We start from the raw sequence: 20,219 nt of genomic DNA, 5'->3' as shown, positions 1-20,219 counted from the left end.
TTTGATTGAAGGTGGGGCATGCGGTAGTCTTGTCCTCTCCGAATTAATAAAAAGGAGAGATGCTACATCTTGGGGGCATCAACAAAGTCTTCTACGACTTCTAAACACATATCAAGTTCAAAAGGATCCTGAAGAAGTTTGGGGCAGAGAAGCTCATGCTACGATATTTGGGGCACCTATTTCCATTTTTTTCATTTTTTGTATTTTTGACAAAATACGTCATCTTGATTAATTTATTCTCATTTTGTATTCTAGCAAAATTTGCTATCTTGATTGATTCATTCATTTGAGCTTTGTTCTCAACAAAATTTAATCTTGTCCATTTTGATAATCTTTTTCAAGCATTTTTTGTTGAAATAACGATTACTGGACTGATAATATTCAAGCAAAAGAAGTTTTGCATATTACTCTGAAAGCTTCTAAATAGTACGAGGACCTGAAATAGGGCTATTGTTTAGAACTAACCAACTTAAAGGTTAGAAGCATTGGAGAAAGAATAGTCTAAATTACGACTATTTCTTTGGTTTTTCTGTCAAAGACACCGACTGAATAAGAAGGCATCAGTGATAGAACCTTAATAAATTTTGAGCAATGACGACCTAAGCGATAAAGAGGGATCATTCTCTAAAAATGGCATTCTGCATTCATACAAATATGTAATCATTCAAATCTAGTTAGGAGCATTTGATTCATTCTAATCATGACATCCTAAACACTAGGCATAAATAGGTCAATAAAATGGATTTTGCAGGTCATGTTCCCTAGAGAACAGATCAATGAAGTTGCCCATACCCCTGAAGTTGTAGTGGGATGGATTGAAATCATCATATCAAGTCTTATATCCTTGAATTACAGCGGAGTAGACTAAAAATTACAGATCTTATTTTCCTGTATTGGCAGCGAAGTAGGTCAAAGATAGCAGATCTTATCTTCCTGTATTGGCAGCAAAGTGGATCAAAGATAGCAGATCTTGTCTTTCTGTATTGGCAGCAAAGTAAATTGAAGATAGCAAGCCTTGTCTTCCTGTATTGGCAGCGAAGTAGACTGAAGATAGTAGATCTTGTCTCCTTGAGCAGGAGTGGAGTAGGTCAAAGATTACAGATCTTGTCTTCCTGTATTGGCAGTGAAGTAGATCAAAGATAGCAAGTCTTATCTTCCTGTATTATCAGCGAAGTAGACTGAAGATAGCAGATCTTGTCCCCCTGAGCAGCAATGGAGTAGGTTGAAGATTGCAGATATTGTCTTCTTGTATTGGCAGCGAAGTAGATTGAAGATAGCAAGTCTTGTCTTCCTGTATTGACAGTGAAGTAGACTGAAGATAGCAGATCTTGTCTTCCTGTATTGGTAGCGAAGTAGATCAAAGATAGCAAGTCTTGTCTTCTTGTATTGACAACGAAGTAGACTGAAGATAGCAGATCTTGTCTTCCGGTATTGGCAGCAAAGTGGATCGAAGATAGCAAACCTTATCTTCCTGTATTGGCAGCAAAGTATACTGAAGATAGTATATATTGTCTCCTTCAGCAGTAGTGGAATAGGTCGAAGATTGTAGATCTTGTCTTCCAGTATCGGTAGCGAAGTAGATCGAAGATAGCAGATCTTGTCTTCCTGTACTGACAGTGAAGTAGATCGAAAGCTGGTCCTGTCTCTCTAAGCAGTAGTGGAGCAGATCGAAGACGACAAATCTTATCTTCCCAAGGTAGTAGGGAAGCATATTTAAGCCACCAACCTTATCTCCCTAAAGCCGCAGTGAAGCAAGTTGTAGATACAAGTTTTATCTCCCTGAAGTTGCAGTGGAGCAGATTGAAGCTACTAATCCTATCTCTCTGAAGTTGCAGTGGAGCGGATTAAAAGGATGAATCATATACCTCTGAAGTTGCAGTTGGTCAGATCAAATCTATTGAAGTTCCAAGTCTTATCTCCTTGAAGTTGCAGTGGGGCAAACTGTAAGATAGCAGATCTTATCATGTCAAACCTTATCTCCCTGAAGCCGCAATGGAGCAGGTTGCAGCAACAAGTCTTATCTCATTGACGTTGTAATGAAGTAGACCAAAACCATCTCTATAGAGTTGCAGCAGAATAGATTGAAGTTATATCTCTCTGAAGATGCTGTGAAATGGATCGAAGCAATAAGATGCAGTGGACTAGAACGAAGCTACTTGAAGAGGAAAAACACCAAAGCAAGTCAAGACTCGGCGAGACCGGGCAAAATTTGTCTTTATTAAAAGTCTTTGCTTCATTCCCGTTATATGGTAATGAGCAAAGAGGGGCAACTGTAAAACCCAAATTTTGCCCGGCCCAAAACCCAAACCAGACCAAATTAAAATTAAAAAAAAAGGCTAGCAGTCCATGTAACCCAATTACAAGCCCAGTAACAGATCCAATCAGAACAACCCAATAGTAAAAAAACCCTAAGCCTACAAACTAAAAAATCTCAGCAAGCAAAATCCCTAGGTGCGTCGCACCTAGGTCTTCTGTCGCCTTTAGGCCTGCCACTGCCACTGCCTCTGTCGCCACCGCCGCACGCCTCCCCCACGCGCGCCTGACACCTACAAAGAGAAATCAATGTAAACAGCAGAAGCATACAACGGAGAAACAAACAAAAGATAGAAAATAAACAGTTTGTAATGGCCTATAAAAAAACAACAAGAGCCATTTTGTATTTTCTCTTTTTCGGCTACAAACACATAAAAAGAAATACAAAAAAGAAGAAGAAAGGATTACCTCTTATTTTAGAGTTTCTCTGTTTGTTTTGTTTTATTTTGATTCCATTTTATTTATTTGTTTATTTTCTTTAAAATACGAAAGATAATAAAAAGGGAGGAAAAGTAGAAAGAAACATACCTGAATCGGCTTTTAGATCCGTCGTTATCGGTCCTTCGTCACCGTCGGATTCGGGTTTAGGGAAGGACCAAGACTTTTTTTCCCTCCTTGTTTCCCCATTCTAACACTTTGGTCTTTGAATGCGCTTCAACGCGTTGATCAGGAGCGCCCTCGTGCGTCACCAGCCCTCGGCCACGACGGCACGAGTTACGGCCCTGTTGGCCAGACTTGGGGAGGACAAGAGAGAGTTTTCAAACTCTCTGTTTCTTTTTTTAAAGGGGTGGCTAAACTGATTTGTTTATCTATTTTTTTGGCTTTTATACGGGGTAAATACGGCGCCATTTTGAGCCCTTGCATCAGTGGCCAAAACGACGCCGTTTTGTCTTAGACCTAAAATTGACCCTGCCCAATAACCAGGATCCGCGTGTTTTGTTGGGAGGGGCTAATTGCATGTTCAGCCCCTCTGCTTTTGCAACATAGTGTAATCTAATTCTTTTTTATTTTTGATTTGGGCCATAAGATTTACCGCTCGTTTCATTTTCGTCCATTGAAACGCAGCACAGGAGGTCAATGGGATATTTTCCCAATTAATCCCCGCTTTACTTTGCGCATTTGAAATTGGTCCCTTTATTTTTTATTTTTTTAATCTATCCTGCTAATTTAATTTAAGCTACAATTAAGCCCTTTCTATCTTAATTCTTTATTTATTTAGTTAGTTATTTGTTTGCTTATTTACATCTTTATTTAAAACTTTGTTATACACGTACATACACACATTTTTATAATATACATACGCACATATTTTATGTTTTATATATTTATACATACATATGTGTTTTATATTCTATAACTTTAAAAAATATATATACATGCATTCTTATAATATATATGTGTTTTACATTTTATAACTCCTATATATATACATACATATATTCTTTTTTTTTGTATATACTATCTTAAAATATACGTATACTTATATACATTTTATAATACATATATGTACATATATTTTATAATTTATATACATATATATTTGTTATATTTTTGACAATTTTTAATATATATATGCACACATATTCTTATAATTTTTATGGTTTTATTAATTTTATTTATTGCATTTTTGTTTCACTCGATATTTATTTATTTATTTTCGTATATGTTCGTTATTATTTTAAAAGAATGTCTTAGCTATTCATTTATTTATTTGTTGTGATATGATCGATTTGTCTCTCCTATTATTTATCTCGTTTACTATGACGCACCTATTTTTTACGCTTCCATTATCGTGTTCATCATTGTTTGCTACGCACATTAACGCCATGCTCTACTATTCCGAGTTAGATTAATTTCAATGTATAGATTATGATTTTTTGAATAAGCAAAATCTCGTGTTTAGATTCGAGAAGGTCGTACCCTAACTTACGGAGTTTCGATTTTCACAATAAATCTAAATACATGAATCTTTTCAAATTTAAGTTTTTAAGCGGTCTCGGGAATTAATAAAAGATCGTGTTCTAACTTACGGGACATGATTTCTTTACCAAACCCGAGATAATCGAATCGAATATCTTTCAAATAAACAAATTTTTTGGCATTTATTCTCAAATTGAGAATTTGATACGTTGTGTCCTAACGCATTGGATATGACATGTTGTTTCCTCGATATGAGGAGTTCTCAAAAAAATAATAAAGGCAATATTTTGCATTTAGAAATTCGAGAAAACGTGCCCTAATGTGTTGGGTTTCGATTTCTCGTTTGACCAAATAGCCAAATATCCTCTTAAAACTTCAAAGTATGGGTTTCTGAAACCATAAGGTGATCTTAGTTTCGAGGGTTTAAAGTATCGTATCCTAACGTGCTAGATGTGATATTCCTTCAGAACAAGAGAATCTTAAATTTCAATCCATGTTATTCAAGTTTTTTTTAAGGATCGTATTTTTTAAAACTCTTGAAAGTTTTCAATCTTCGACATTAAGACACTAATTAATCAACTAGGTACCAATTTTTGGGCGTTACGAGGGTGCTAATCCTTTCTCGTACGTATCCGACTCCTAAACTTGTTTCTTTGAATTTCACAGACCAAAATCATTGTTTTAATAAATCTAAACCGTTTATTAAAAACAACAGTTTTATGAGGTGACCCGATCACACCTCATCAAAAAAGATTGGTAGCGACTCCCATTTTCGTTTTCATTTTCAAAATCCAAGTCGACCCCGTTTTACCAAAAAAATGGTGTCGACACACATCATTTATCATTTATAGAATTTTGGTTAAAATATCTCATAATTTCTCATATTTTTCGTAAATTTAGAATTTGATCCATATACTTTTAATTTTAGGAAATTCATTCCTTTATATTCAAATTTCAAAATTCTGGTTCCATTGGTAATAATATATTTTTTTTGTTAAATTTGTTGATGTGAAATTTTGAAATAAAAAAAAATACTCACTTGATGGTAATGTAACTAAAAGAAATGATTTTGTAATGAATTTAAATTTAACAAAATAAGTTTAATAGTGTTAAGAATTTGACCTAAAATTTGAAATCTAAAAGACGAAGAGATTAAATTTATAAAAATAAAAGTACAATAACTAAATTTCAAATTTAAGTTTCCTAAGCGAAGGTGAGGAACTATATTAATTAAATTAAATTAAGTGATAAATAATTTTAGAAGTTTAGAAGAGCAAGATTCAAAAACTCTAGGATAAATTTGAAGGAATTAGAAGAACTCTAAGTTTGCTGGATCAAGAAATTATCAAAAACTACTTCTTGATCTTAATTCTTCAAAGAAGGAAGATAAAATCTTGTTTTCAAAGTCTAATGCCGTAGACCCTTTATGTGGATCCTGTCAACTCAAGATCAAGCTTTGAATCAATCTCTTCAAGAAAGCAACTCTTTAAACCCATTTTTACTATTAAATTTCAATCACTTTGGAAGCTAACTGCTTTAATGTAATATTAAATTAAAGAAGTATTCAAATATTTTAACTTCTAAAGTTGATAACTAACATTCGTCTTCAAATTTTCAAGTTATTAGTCGACTTGAAATTTGTTTATATAAATTTATGGCATACCTGATGGGATAATCTTTCTTCAACCACCACATTCAAAGTTGCAATGGCTTCTTAAAAAAGTTATAAGTTAATTCTACGGTTTATCAAGCCTCATTTTCAATTGTCAATATCTTAGCTCCTTCTTATGGCACTAGTAGACTTATTTTGTCAAATTTCTTCGATTCTTAATGAAATTTCAGCACTTAGAAATTTTTGTTGGAAAATTGTTTATGAAACATGTCCTCTTAAATCTCAACGTACGTGAAGTCAGATTCCATTGAAAAAAAATTCTCTAATAAAATAATTGCAACTTTACAAGTGTTAGCAACATTTTATAAAATTAGTAACGTAAAAGCTATCGCACTATAACAGGGAATTCATGTTCGAACGCCAAACTATTCTTCAAACAAACTATCCTGGTTTAATCACCAACTTAATGAACTTTAAGCAAATGCTTAAAACTTCGATCAAATAACATATACTTATATTTATGAGATTTTTTTCTAAAAGCGTAGGCATTGTATTGCAATAACAATGCGACCATAACAAATACTAAGGGAAAAAAAATCATAAAAAGACAACACATAAATTGCAAATATCATATCATACCAAATGCGGTAGGTGATGGAATAGTAAAATGTAATCAAAATCGCATTTGAAAACAATCATGTGGATGTGTTTACATTGAATCTTGTGGCTAGTAGATTTAAGAAACATGAAGGTATGAGAATGCAAAATATAACTCAATTACTTCAATCAAGCAAGTGGGAGATTGTTAAGATTTGTGCCCTTACTGCAATGCTTTTGTCATAGCCTACTTGTAATTGTCTAAATTGATTGAATAAATTATAAAATCACCACGTGATTATGTAATATTCTTTGTATGATTGTCCTCAATGGTTTTGTTTTGTTTTTTGTTTTTGCATATAAAGCAAAATGAATAAGCAGATATTGGTTTAGCGATTACACATGGTTTAACTCATATGAAGTTGTGTTATATATGATCGAGTTATAATGCAATAAGATAACTTATATCAATAGGTAATCCAAATTATCCATGGTCAATGAAATTAGTTTGAACAAATTATTCATGTTAGGATTATTACGTTGCCTATAAGTTTAATTGGGGAGATAACTTGCATGGGTATCAAAGTTCGATTGACTCCATAAAATAGAGACAAATGTAATTGTTTAGATTAACAATACATCAGACAATACCTAATTTTAATTTATCTTATATTCGTTTGTCGATTTATCTATTTGTGGTGTTAATGATGTAACTTACCTAAATTCCGAATAAGTGAATGGCCATATGAGTATAACTCGCATGCTTTAATATATTGAAAATGTGTACTCTTAGGATAGTGGGTCAAAAGTTGGTAGGTTAGATACATGTCTCGTGCATGACATGACTTTATTCACAACAACAGAATCATAACTTGCATAAAAGAGTAAATGATATCCTTTATTAATAGACAAATTCATAACTTAATCCCAAATAATCTTAATTCTAGCTATATATCTGTAATCAATTTTAATTAATTAAGTTCAAATACGCATGTATTTATTTAATCAGAGTAATTGCAATTTTTTCTGTACCAATCCTGCCATTTTTTTAAATGAATTAATTAAACCTTTTTAAAAAATTGCAACTATTTAATTTTAATTAATTTTAAAAAAAAGCAATTAAAGAAATTAATCACTAGTTCAAATTATACCTAATTTTGATTTATTAATAACAAACGCAGCAGCTGCCTAAAAAGGTGTGGAGTATTTCTGGGCTTAATATTAGATAAAATGGGCTTAGACCCAATTCATTTAGGGTCAAACTTGGGCTCAACATCTAAAATAGAATAAAGAAAAAGAGTAGTGTTTCGTTTTTCTCATCTCACTTGAAGTTCGCCGGTGATAATCTCTGTCGAAATTCGAAAAGAGCAGAGAAGAAGAAGAGGGACAACTTTGAGGAAATAAATGGGAAAAAAAGGAATAATAAAGAAAGCAATGGAGGTGGGAGAAATTGGATTCAGCAAAGATGGTGGAGCCATTAACTGGTTCCCAGGCCACATGGCCGCCGCCACTCGCGCCATCCGTAGCCGCCTCAAGCTCTCTGACCTCGTCATCGAAGTTCGTGATGCCCGTGTTAGTCCTTTCTCTTTATTCATTTTGCTTCAATTACTCCTCCTCAAGTTTTCAAAAATTCTTTCTACTGTTGTTTTTAGTTAAAAAGAAATAGTTATTTGCAGATTCCATTTTCGTCTGCTAATCAAGACTTGCAGCCTCAGCTCTCAGCTAAAAGACTTGTCATTGCTCTCAACAAGAAAGATTTAGCCAACTCCAATGTCCTCAATGTTCGTACATATTTGCATTCAATTCTTTCCTTTATTTCTTTTCCCTTTTTTTGTTTAGCCTTTGGCTGTGTCTGATTGTTGCTTTTGCTGATTTGCCTTTTGTTTTTACAAGAAAGAAAGAAAAAAAAACCCCCCTAAGATACAAAAGCATTCATTTAGTTACTCGAACTTTGTTTTGCTATTTAGCTACCAGTGAGAAAGTTGTAGCAGAAGTAATAACCGAACATAGTTTTTACTAATTCTTTGTATTTCTATTTCGAATGAAAACTTCAGTATTGAGATTATGTGGTGTTTTGTGTAAATGAACTCAGTTAGCTTATGTCTTTGGAATATGATGCGAATATGATGCTTATTGGGATATTATTATTTTCTGCAGAAATGGGTCCGTTATTTTGATTCGTGTAAGCAAGATTGCCTTCCTATAAGTGCACATAGCAGAAGTTCTGTCAGAAAGGTTAGTTGATTTGATTCCTTTCCCTTGTGGATGATATGGGCCATCTGAGGTTAGGCTGACCAACAGAGAAGAAAAGAAAGAGAAAGAAGGGAAGAATGAGAGAATAGAAGAATTTGTTAGGGAGTTTTCAGGAAAGAGGAATATTTATTTTGTGTACCGCCCTTCCAAAGTTACATGCTTTGAATGGCATTTTGCAATTGCTAAGTTGTAACTAATTACAAGCTAACAACTAATTAAAAGAAACTAATGCAGTGTTAGACTAAAACGATGACCATAAACTAAAAACAGCACAATAGAATATTAGGCACGTATAAGGAGCCTCCCCTTAACAACATCCTTGTCCTCAAGGATGTAACTGAAGAGATTACTCCTCTGCCTTCTTGAAAAGATCATCACTTGAGAGGCATTGACACCTACAAACATCTTACATGAGCTACAAACTTGAAGTGAAGAAGAATGAGTGAGTATGCAATTTCAATTTGTTTAGCACATCAGTTGAATGAAACCCAGCATTGTTAGTCACCTGTTGTGTGAAAACCTCAATAACTTTGCCATAAAACTAATAAAAAGTTTAGACTTCCCATCTATTGCACCTTCATGCTGCCTCTAGTATTATTACCTCACCACTTCTAGTAACACCAGTAGACTTTTCTAAAGCTCTTTTTACAATCATAATTGCATCATGTAAGCTTCTCTTAGCCTTTTAGATTAGCTAATCAGCTCCACTATGAACTTTAGTGGCTCTGTATCCTTATAGGCAATTTTGGAACGCACTAAACATCTCATTTACAACCTTTACGTACTAAATATGTGCTGAGAACCTCATCAATTATCCCAAAGAAACATCCAGAAACCATAATTAAGGGCGGGCCGTGGGTGAATAAGATTAATAAAGAACTTTGGTCACCCTTTACACGAATCCTAGTATGACTTGGACTATTCTAGAAACTACCATTTCTGACCAGCCATGACATGGAGGAGTACTAATTACATCAAAACTTTAATAAAATATTAACTCTTTCAAATAATAGAATCGTACTTTAACTAGAAGTCCTAGAGTTCTACTCAAACTAAAACTCTTCTAAACTCGGTTTAAGAATATATTTTATTCATGTCAACCGAATTTTCAATGCTTCCTAAATTAAAAAAAATTCTAAAACAACTAAAACTCTAAAAATGAAGAGCCCTACTTCAACTGAAACTCTCCTACTCCAATTGGGACCTTCAGAAATCCCACTTCAGTTGGGGCTCTTCTCCAAATTTTGATAAGTGATCCAATGCTTGTCTTTGATGTCTCTTGAAGTTTCACAAGCTTCTACAAGTTGTTTAAAGAGAAATTCTTGCACGAAAGTTTGTAACTTTATCTTCAATTGCTTTGCTTTAGACCTTGTAATGGGACCATTCAGAAAAGTTAATTCTTGATGCACATCCTTGCCCTTGATTTTGTATCAAATACCCATGTAAATTGATCAAATTGATATAGAAGAGAACCAATTCAATTTCTTTTCTTGAAATCTTCACTTTGAAGTTAGTCTTTGGATAGGGTCGTATAATTACATGATTGTCAACGTCCATGGCTTTTCTGAAGGTTGTTTCTTTTCCGACATGATTATAATTTATAAAATGATTTTTTCTATTGGATCTTTTAGACTTGAAATTTATATAACAATGGAAAAAAGATGTAGATAATGATGTCAAGATGCATGCCTAGGCGCAGCGACAAAACAAAAAATCGCTTCTGACAATCAAATTAAAACAAGATATATTCTAGGAAAAGCCTTCTTAATCTCTTTATTTAAACTAGGAAACTAGAGAAACTAAGCCCTAAAGTGCAGGGATTATCCTTTTCATTCTACATTGGATAATGGGGGCTATCTCTGCATGCTTAGAAAATTTCCCTTCAATTTGTGGGAGCTGGGGAAGGAGACATTAGGACGAAGAGATTTCCAAGGGAAGAAGTATTATAAAATAAACAATGAAATGCGTGTATCTTGATTTTAAGTTACAAATATTTCTTCTTATTTGTTAGAATTAAAAGAGGACTAAAAATGTAAACCTAATTTCTGGGGCATTCAGAACTTAAGCTGATGTCTGGTTGAAGTCTATACTGGAAAGATCAGGTTCTATGCACATTGTCTCCATTGGATAATGCCATTTCAGGTAATGTAGTATGCTATTATCCAAGAACTGGTATCTGATTAGATTAGACAAGATAAAAGCTGTGGTTTTACGTTCTCACTTCTACTATTCCACCCTATGATATTGATTGTTCAATATGATTTTTTTCTTTTCGCATGGGTTTATTAAATAGATACGAGTACTTTATTTTTCTAGACTTTCTATTAATGTTGATTTAGAATGATCTGAATCATGAGCTAAATATATTTGACTATGCTTGTCAGTCAATAAACCTTGCTGTATTGTATCTCCTTATGATTGGTTGCTTATGTACTTATTCATGCAGTATTTGCATGATCTTGAAATATTATTTCTTCACATTGCTCTCCAGCTTCATCCATTACTTATGTTGTTCTTTATCATTTTCCTTTTTTCCCCTTTGATGGTTCATGTGCTCTAGCTTCTTGATCTTGTGGAGTTGAAATTGAAGGAAGTGATTTCAAGAGAGCCTACCCTTCTTGTTATGGTAGTTGGCGTTCCTAATGTGGGGAAATCAGCTTTGATAAATTCAATCCATCAAATTGCATCAACTCGCTTTCCTCGTAAGAAGTTACTTTTTAGATCTGATATTAAGACAGAATATCTTTGAGCATGGAAATTGATTAATCCAGATACATTGACTTGATTAATAATAGTATAGAGTTTTATGCATAGTGCAGGAGAAGATGAAACGAGCTACTGTTGGTCCATTGCCTGGTGTTACTCAAGATATTGCTGGTTACAAGGTCAAGTGTTCTACTTCCCTCTCTCTTTTGTACATACATGTGCCTGATGAATCCAGATACAAGCTGGACTTAGGTATTTTATGGCATCCAAGCCATGGCTAAGATTTGTCATCTTAGTGAACTTCATTTCGTCGTGTTCTTTTTAATCTGGTTGTAACTAGTAAGTCTAGCCTTTGAACCGTAGTGCCCAACATGGCCTGCAAACACGACTCCCAGTTAAGATACCTTGTGGGTTTTGGCGCATTTAGTAAAATTAGGTCACTGTTCAAGACAATTAATGAACTTGTCATATTGGGCCCAGTTAATGTGAAATTGACTCCATGTTGAAACTAATGAAGGATAATGGCTGGTTCACTTGTTTAGATACATATCTATTTATGATCCACTTAACTACCAAGTAAAGCAGAAATATAAGATATTTTTAATTATATTATGAAGTTTTACTAAATCTTCAATCTTTATCTTTCGTTTTTAAAATATATTGATACAAATTCAATTGTGAAAATATTTTTAATTATTTTTTTAAGTTATAACAATTGTTGTCACAATCGTTATGTTGAATAAAATAGATTTCCTATTACAATGGCATTGTTTGATTGAGCATGTTAATCTTAAATTATATGCGTATCAACTTATTATGACTTGTTTAAATGGATATATCAGCCACGTTAACCTTTGTAATATTAGTCGTTTTTTATGTAGAGGATTAATGTGATTAATGACTAAATCCTTTTTTTCTCAATTTCATTTTTGGTCATTGGTATGATGCAGTCATGTCCTTCCAACAGAAATTGTCACCTTTCTCTAGCTATTGGTTTGATTTGGTGATGTCTTGAGCATTAAAGTTGAACAAACATAATTTTTTTGGTCATTTAGAAAATTTCTTGGTTTTTATTTTTGATTTATGTACAGTTAATAATGATGATTTCTCTAAAGAACTATCTAGATTTTCCCGTGTTTCTCTATTACTTCTGCTACAATCATTTCCATCTTTTTTTCCCTTTCCATTTTCTCTCTTTTCAGTAATTTGCAATTAAAGTACTTTGTCTTCCATTCTTATTCATGAATAGTAACTTCAACATAATATTAAGGACTTATGTTTTAATATACCTTGTCCTCACAAACTTACAGATTGCTCATCAACCAAGCATTTATGTGCTTGATACACCAGGTGTACTAGTCCCAAACATCCCAAACATAGAGATAGGGTTAAAGCTAGCTCTGGCAGGTACATATTTTGCACTCTCCTTTATCGCACTGTATGGATCATATAAGCATGTGCTCCTTTTGTAATAGATCTATACTCAAATGGGGGTTCTGATACGTGGATTCAAAATATGGAGTGTTTCTGCTGTTTCTTGAATGTTTATCTTGTTTTAGACTTCATTTTGCAAAAGGAATTTGGACAGTTGCTGCATTTATGCAAGTGGGAAGTTGTTATGACAATTTTTTCTGCACCATTTTTTTTCTGAATATTGTTGATTCAAAATTTTCTTAAGAGATAGGATCAATGTTGTCAAGGGCGCCAGGTGCACTCGTGGCACTAGGACTTCTATATAGCCTGATGTGCAAGGTGCAAAAGAGGCGCTCGCCCGAGTAAACCGAGGCGCAAGCATATAAATATAAATATATATGTAAAATGTATTTGAAAACATATGTAACTAATGCATATAATTAATAAGTATTAATTAGTTAGTAAAAGAAAGATAAATTTTAATATAGTTCAATTTATAAATTCGAAACATTGTTCAATAGTTTAATTTTAATAAGTTACTTAATATATTGTAAAATAAAACACCATAAGAACAAAATTAAATATCATCGTCAGAAACTATCTCTAAATTTCCTTCATCTTCTCTTAAAAAGTTTGAACTTTTAGGAGTTAACTAGGTTTTTATATAATAAAATTAGGTCAGTAATTAATTAAAAAATCATTTATTATATTATATTATATTATATTATATTTTTCTTTTAAAAGTCAAAATAAAGTAAATAGGAGAATAGAATGGTGATTTAGTGAGGCATGCTTTTTTTGCGTGCAATCCTTTTGGCTAATATAAAAGTGGTAAGTTCAGTTTTCTGCATTTGACCCTAGCTATTGAAAGAATTTCAACTACCTCGATGCACTTGCAGGGTCTGTAAAGGATTCAGTAGTTGGTGAGGATCGCATTGTACAATATCTACTGACTGTGCTGAATACTCGAGGCACTCCACTTCACTGGAAGCATTTAGCTAACCCAATAGAAGAGACCACCCAAATTTCTGAGGACAAACCAGATTACAATCCAAAAGATATACGGCCCAAAATGAAGAAGCTGCCCGATGCATCTGATCTGCTGTATGTCAAGGTAGTAAGGGTCAACACTCTCTCCTCTCTTATTCAGGATGTTCAAGTCTGTGAGAAGCTTTTTACAGTTTTGTCGTCAAGTCTAATTGTAGTCCACGGTGCTTAGATATGATACTGTTTTTTGTTTTTGTTAGATATTTCACTGTTTTGAGTTTTTATGTTTGGTCAGCATTAGGTTTCATTAAGATCTTTCAAATTTAGCAAATCCTTATGTGAGCATTACTAGTTTGACTAATCTTAAGACAAAATTATAGATAGGTTGAAATCTGATAATAAGGCTAAGTGGAATTGCATAGTTACTCTTATGAATCTGGATGTTCAAATCTGTGATTGTTCGGAGCTCAATAACCACTATGCTTGAATCCTTCACACAAAAATCTCCTTACACAAGGCATCAACACTTGTACACAGTAGACTGTGACTCTCCAAGAAAGGATTATACTTGAGGCTTATAGTCACAGGCAGTAACCCATGACAATAGATAACAATAAGTGTTGACTCTGTAAGAGATCATCTGGTCTATAACTCAAATAAAAGTACGTTGGAATTTAGCACTTGAAGTCTCAAGTTATAGTAATAGCATTTGAAAAAATAATTAAAAAGAAAAGAAACACTTCGATTTGACTAGGATCTTCTGGATGCACTCATTATAGCATCTAACAAAGTCTAGAGTAGTGTAGCTGAAATTATCCTTTAAAAATTACTTTGAAATGAAAGGTAATAATAAGGCTTTATCTCTATTGGATTCCACAATGGGTTAGACATATGTCCTAAAAGAATGTGATTTATACATTCACCAGGAAAATGGTGTGATTTATATATGTAATATATTGATTGCATAAGTATCAGTCTTAGTATAATGCAATAGACGTAGGCTGTAAGAGGTAGTTTGTCTTTAATGGAAACTGCTGCTGTCCTTTTCTGTCTGTATTTAAAACATGGGGAAAGTTTGAACTAATTTCTTTTGGGAGTTGCTGGTATCTTGCATGTGAAGCAAAGTCTGGACCATATTTTTAGGTCGAGTTTCTTAGTCTCCAGTATGCAGGGTTGCAAAGTTCGAACTAGAATATTTTGTGAGTTGCCTGTCTCTTCCATTCCATGTAAAGTTCGAATTATATTCTTAGGTTGAGTTGCTTAGTCTCTTATTTGCGTAGCAAAAGATTTACAGAGTTGTTCCAGCTATGTTTATGAAGATTGTGCGAAGTTTAGAGAAAATGTCATGGAACTTTCATCTCGTGCAGTCCAATTGCTTATGAATATACACGCATAGGGTAAAAAAGTTGAGAGTCGGATAGGTTTTATAAGTTTGGAGACTACAAAAGGTTTCATTTAATCAGAATCCTGTTTGTGTGTGCATATATTCGTCATTATTTTGAAAAAGATATTACCTGTAATTATGTTTTTTCATAAATTTACAAGGGTTAAAGAACGTTCTTGAGAAAATATTTGAACATTATGTATGATTTATAACGACATGTCGGCAGCTTGGGTTTAATTCTGTCTGCTTGCCATAATTGAATCCTCATTCTTTTTACTAAGTCCTATTTGATATTATAAGTTCTACGACTTTCAGATTTCAGAGAAAAGGATCAACTACAAAACCTTATTCATTTATCATTATTTCAATGTTCTCACTCTTTGTTGTTTCTCAATTTCAGGATCTTGTAGCAGAAGTTCGACATGCACTCTATGTAACTCTGTCCGAATTTGGTGGTAATATCGAAGATGAGAATGATATGGAGTGCCTTGTTGAACATCAATATGAAGTGCTGCAGAAAGTATTGAGGATACCTCATAAGTCATCTGAATCCCGTTTGATGGTATCAAAGAAGTTTCTTACTTTATTTAGGTCAGGTAAACTTGGTTCTTTTGTCCTTGACGATGTCCCTGAATCATAAAATAACTTTCCCCCTTTTATTTTAGTCCTTAATTTTCACAAATGGGAGGAAATGAATCATTGGTATATCGTATCACTTCAACGGTTTTCAGTAGCTTATTATCCTCTATTTATTCTTATTTGGGTCTCTTAAAAACATCACTGGAATCTATTCAAGTAGAGTTATTAAAAACAAAGTTAAAAATAGTTGATTAAAAAAAAAAGAGATTAAGTGCATTTAAGAGATTTTCACATTTTCGGTTTTCCATTAAAAAAAAGAGACTCACATTATTTATTTAATTTTTTAATTGTAAGTGCATTTAAAAGCGTGATAAATATATGGGAACAATCACATTTGATTTGAATAGTCCAATATTTTATATACTAAATTTTGAGTAGATTAAAATATTCAAATGAGTTTGATATCTTATATCGATTAATTTGAGTATGATTATACATTTTTATTCTAATTCTATAAGAAGGTGCAAGACATCGCTCTTATTATGTAGGAGGAACAAATCTTATCAGTCACTCAATTCCCATTACATAATTTATAGTATATCTAACAACAATTTTTAGAGTACATAACAGAAGATTTTTCACTGTGTCAAAGTATACGCCTCTTGATGTTTGGAATTATAGTGACCTCAAGTTCAAGAATCACTTACATTATTATCACTATGAAAATTGTTATGATTAACACATAATAATTCAAAAAGCATTCTTCTTATAATGGATTAGTCCATTACATTGTTTTACTAATAATGTACCCATGTATTGATTTGATATTTTTCATACTCGTGACAATATCTTTTTATCCATCAATTATGTATTATTACTGTTGTTTCAATCTACAATAATACCCGATGAGGATAAGTTAAAAATAATTATATTATTTTAAAATTTTTATTATTAATACAAAAACAAGGTAAATAAATATATTATTACAAGCATCTCATCTTTTGGGCATACTTGATTGTAAGATAACTGCATTAGAACATAGCTTACCATATTCTTCACCCAAATCCTAATAACAAAGAATGAATCAACTTCCTTCATTTTCTTTTGTCTCATAAAATAGTTTCAGGGTAGTGAAATGGAATGACAGGATTATCATATATATATGCTTCGGAATCAGATGCATTCAAGAATCAAAGGAACGTATAGCTAGCATCATTTCGCATAAGAGATGCCAAAATCAGGAAAGCACTTTAGGCATTTATCTTTCAGTTTTCATAATGAAATTGAATAACAGCAGATTCAGTTCATTAAGGTCATCACTGCATAACAGTATATAAGATCTACAAAGTAGGAAGAGGAAAGTTGAAACGAGTAAGCAAAAGGTCATACATTCTTCAATTTTTTCATCTTAGAAGGCGGCCATCGTCCCTTCTTCCTCAACTTTCTCTTGCGGACAAGTCGCTTTCTACGAAGCCTTATCTTCTTCGCCATCTTCATCTTCATCTTCTGCTCCGCCATCTGCTGCATCTTTGATTCTAAAGGAAGTTGCCCTACTGGTAAATCTTCCTTCTTGCTTTCCGCCGGAACCTGTTCCTCGCCATCAGTACTTGCAGAAGATGCTTTCACAGTCATCACCGATCTTTTCTTGCTGGGGACAAACTGTGTGCCAATTGAACATTTTGAACAATGGTCATCGATTCTATTCACCCGCAACCTGGAAACTGACGACGAATACAAAAGATTTCAAACAAGATAAAGAATGTTTACATCAATGACAACAAAGTGTTCGATGAAAAACCACACAGAAGATGACGTTAAATGAAAAGCGAACTTACTTGGTAAAACAACGATGGGCAACGACGTTGAGCAAGAACGAACCGGAGAAGAAGAGAGACAGGTAAGTGGATTAAAGGTGAGGAGAGCCATTTCTTTGTACTTTCGATTTGGATAAGCTACATAAATGGTCCGTTTTTCTACCCCGTCTTCACACCGTCGAAACAATAGATAAAATCAAACAGCAAATAAAGTAATAAAGCCTCGATGGGCTTATGCATCTGGCCGGCCTACTGCCCACTAAGTCATGGACATGGCAACAGCCTAAAAATATACATATATATAATGCTGCTTAAGACACCTAACTATAGTTGACATTTTAATGAAAAGTTTTTTTTTGAGAAATAAAAAATGAAAAGTTATAGTTGAAACTTTTTTTCAATAAAAAATGCGACAATTTTATTTGACTATATGTTGATTAAAAAAAAATCAAAAGGAATAAGGAAAAAAAAAAGGGAAGGAAAGGGAAGAAGAAAGAAAAAAAGTCTTGTATTTTTTATGTTTTTTTTGGTGTAATTATCATATTCAAGGCATTATAAGACCATTACCTATATTTTACATAGTCATATATTTCTGTCATATTTTAATAATTTTTCTTATGTTATGTTTAATTTTCTTTCATGTTTTGCATAAATTATTATAATAATTCAATTTTAACTATATATCATTGACTTAAAAAGTTAAATCATTGTAATAATATAATGTTCAAATCTTTGGACATTTGAGTTAAGGAAGGTGTGATTACTTCTAGTAATATGATTATTCTTTATTTATATTACTTAAAATATTATTGGTAGAATTTAGAAAAGAAAAACAAATATTACTGACACTATTAAATTTTATTTTATTATTTGATTGATTGGAATGTGAATTATATTTTTAGGTTGAGAGAATAGAAGATAATCTAGTAACAGTTTTTTTACTAAATTATCCTTAAAACACATATAATAACGGAAAAAGACATTAAATTATGCATAAAATGTGTTGGAGCAATTATAGTTCAAATTACAAGAGCAGTTGCAATTTCTGATGAGTTAAAATCATAACTTGTCTCTTTTAGAGTAGACTATCTTTTGAACAAAATTTGTTTGGATCTTGAACTTGTAATATGTTGAAAGTGTTCTCAACTTATATTTGAAGATTGATCTAATGGAGGAACAAATCACAAATGATTGGATCCAACTAGATCATACAAATGGAAATCCTTATTTTATGAAGATTGGATCAGGCGACATAAAAGAATATCTTGAAGATTTTTTTTCCCTTTATCTTAGTCTTTATTAGGATAATTGTAGTATAGTTTTGTAGGCTACTTTGGTGGGAATTGATATAGTATTTGATCTATATTTTAGCAAGCCTTAAACTTACATATAGTTTAAGCTTGTCTAGGTAAAAAGTATGAAAGAATTAACAATTTATACTATTCTATTAGGAACCATTTTGTGAGTGCATTTTGTTTGGGTGTGAGGTTACTACATCTTACACAGTGAGTGGCAAGACTTAAATCATCACTTGTACTTTTTTGAACATAGTGGATTAACTTTCTAGGTAAGGCCCGCAGACAGGTGGAAATTAAACTGTGTAACTGTTGGATTTGGTGCCCTAAGTGTAGTATTTTCGTCTAAGTACACTTGTAATTTTTTGAATAGATTGGTTAATAAAATTATTAATGAATTACATTAATACTTTGTATATTGTCCTCACATGATTTTTGCATGAAAAATAAAATAGAAGTAAATGTTGCTCATTGGTTGTATAATGTTTAAATTAATACTAAATAGTATTATGTGGTTGGATCATAATACGGAAAGACAATTCTATTAATAGACGAACCTAAACATGTCATTAGTCTAATCGAAAATGAGAAAACTGATTGAAAGACTAATATGTTGTCTATCAAATCCAATTTGGGAGATACTTTGTCTTAAGCATCGGAGTGGATGACTCTCAGAAGATAGAGACATGGATGTGACTGACTGGACTGATAGTACATCGGACTGGACCCAAGAAGAATAGATCCTGAATCTGTTTATGGATTTATTCACTTGTGACGTTCATAGTGTAACATACTTAAATCTTAAGTGGATGATGGACTATATATGCGTAACTCGTACACTTTGATGTAAGTAAAAGTCTTAGTTCGAATAGATAAGGAATCGAAAGCTGGTGCATTGGGTGTACGACTTCTACAATATGTAGCGTCATTAACAATAATGAAATTCATAGCTCAAGACATGGATAAATCATATCCTATCATTGGCATTACATGATTGATGAAACCTAAACATGACCACAGGTCGTTCGTCTTTGTGATGAATGACTTGATCACTATTTGATGATGATTGACTTTTCATGAAGGAAGATGTAATGATTACCATGAGATAAAATAGGATCATATTGGGAGAACGAATATTATTCTAAAGAGATTAATGATATTCTATGAGGGTAACACACTTATGACAAGGTCATTGGACGAGCACTAATTAAGTCATGATAATGATAGTGGAATGACTTCGTGACTAAATGAGTTTATAATTGATAGAAGAAAAGCTGAAACTTAATGGTAAATTATTTGAGCCTCAATTGCATATGTCCAATCGGTCCCTCCGCTAGCTCGTTGAA

The 20,219-nt window shown here is 32.8% G+C and overlaps 2 protein-coding genes across 3 annotated transcripts; one reads left to right on the top strand and one right to left on the bottom strand.

Moving 5' to 3' along the window:
* Positions 1 to 7,751: 7,751 nt before the first annotated feature.
* LOC107920926 (short integuments 2, mitochondrial) lies at positions 7,752 to 15,943 on the top strand. Of its 2 annotated transcripts, XM_016850759.2 has the most exons (8): positions 7,752 to 8,014; positions 8,119 to 8,223; positions 8,600 to 8,677; positions 11,256 to 11,397; positions 11,510 to 11,580; positions 12,712 to 12,808; positions 13,714 to 13,928; positions 15,586 to 15,943. In XM_016850759.2, exons 1-8 carry the CDS (start codon positions 7,847 to 7,849, stop codon positions 15,823 to 15,825), a joined length of 1,116 nt encoding a protein of 371 aa, XP_016706248.1. In that variant the 5' UTR covers positions 7,752 to 7,846; the 3' UTR covers positions 15,826 to 15,943. The 2 variants fall into 2 exon arrangements, with proteins under 2 accessions (XP_016706248.1, XP_040943456.1); XM_041087522.1 differs by lacking the exon at positions 7,752 to 8,014 and having other exon boundaries at positions 8,600 to 10,837.
* A 1,058-nt stretch (positions 15,944 to 17,001) lies between these two features.
* On the bottom strand, positions 17,002 to 17,925 carry LOC107921058 (50S ribosomal protein 5 alpha, chloroplastic). The gene is made up of 2 exons (XM_016850913.2): positions 17,600 to 17,925; positions 17,002 to 17,485 (listed from the first exon to the last, which is right to left on the bottom strand). Exons 1-2 carry the CDS (start codon positions 17,688 to 17,690, stop codon positions 17,148 to 17,150), a joined length of 429 nt encoding a protein of 142 aa, XP_016706402.1. The 5' UTR covers positions 17,691 to 17,925; the 3' UTR covers positions 17,002 to 17,147.
* Positions 17,926 to 20,219: the final 2,294 nt, after the last annotated feature.

This window comes from Gossypium hirsutum, chromosome D01 (assembly GCF_007990345.1).
Source record: "Gossypium hirsutum isolate 1008001.06 chromosome D01, Gossypium_hirsutum_v2.1, whole genome shotgun sequence".
NCBI lineage: Eukaryota > Viridiplantae > Streptophyta > Magnoliopsida > Malvales > Malvaceae > Gossypium > Gossypium hirsutum.
Note: the sequence above shows the minus strand (reverse complement) of the source record. Positions and strands in the feature narration are given on the sequence as shown.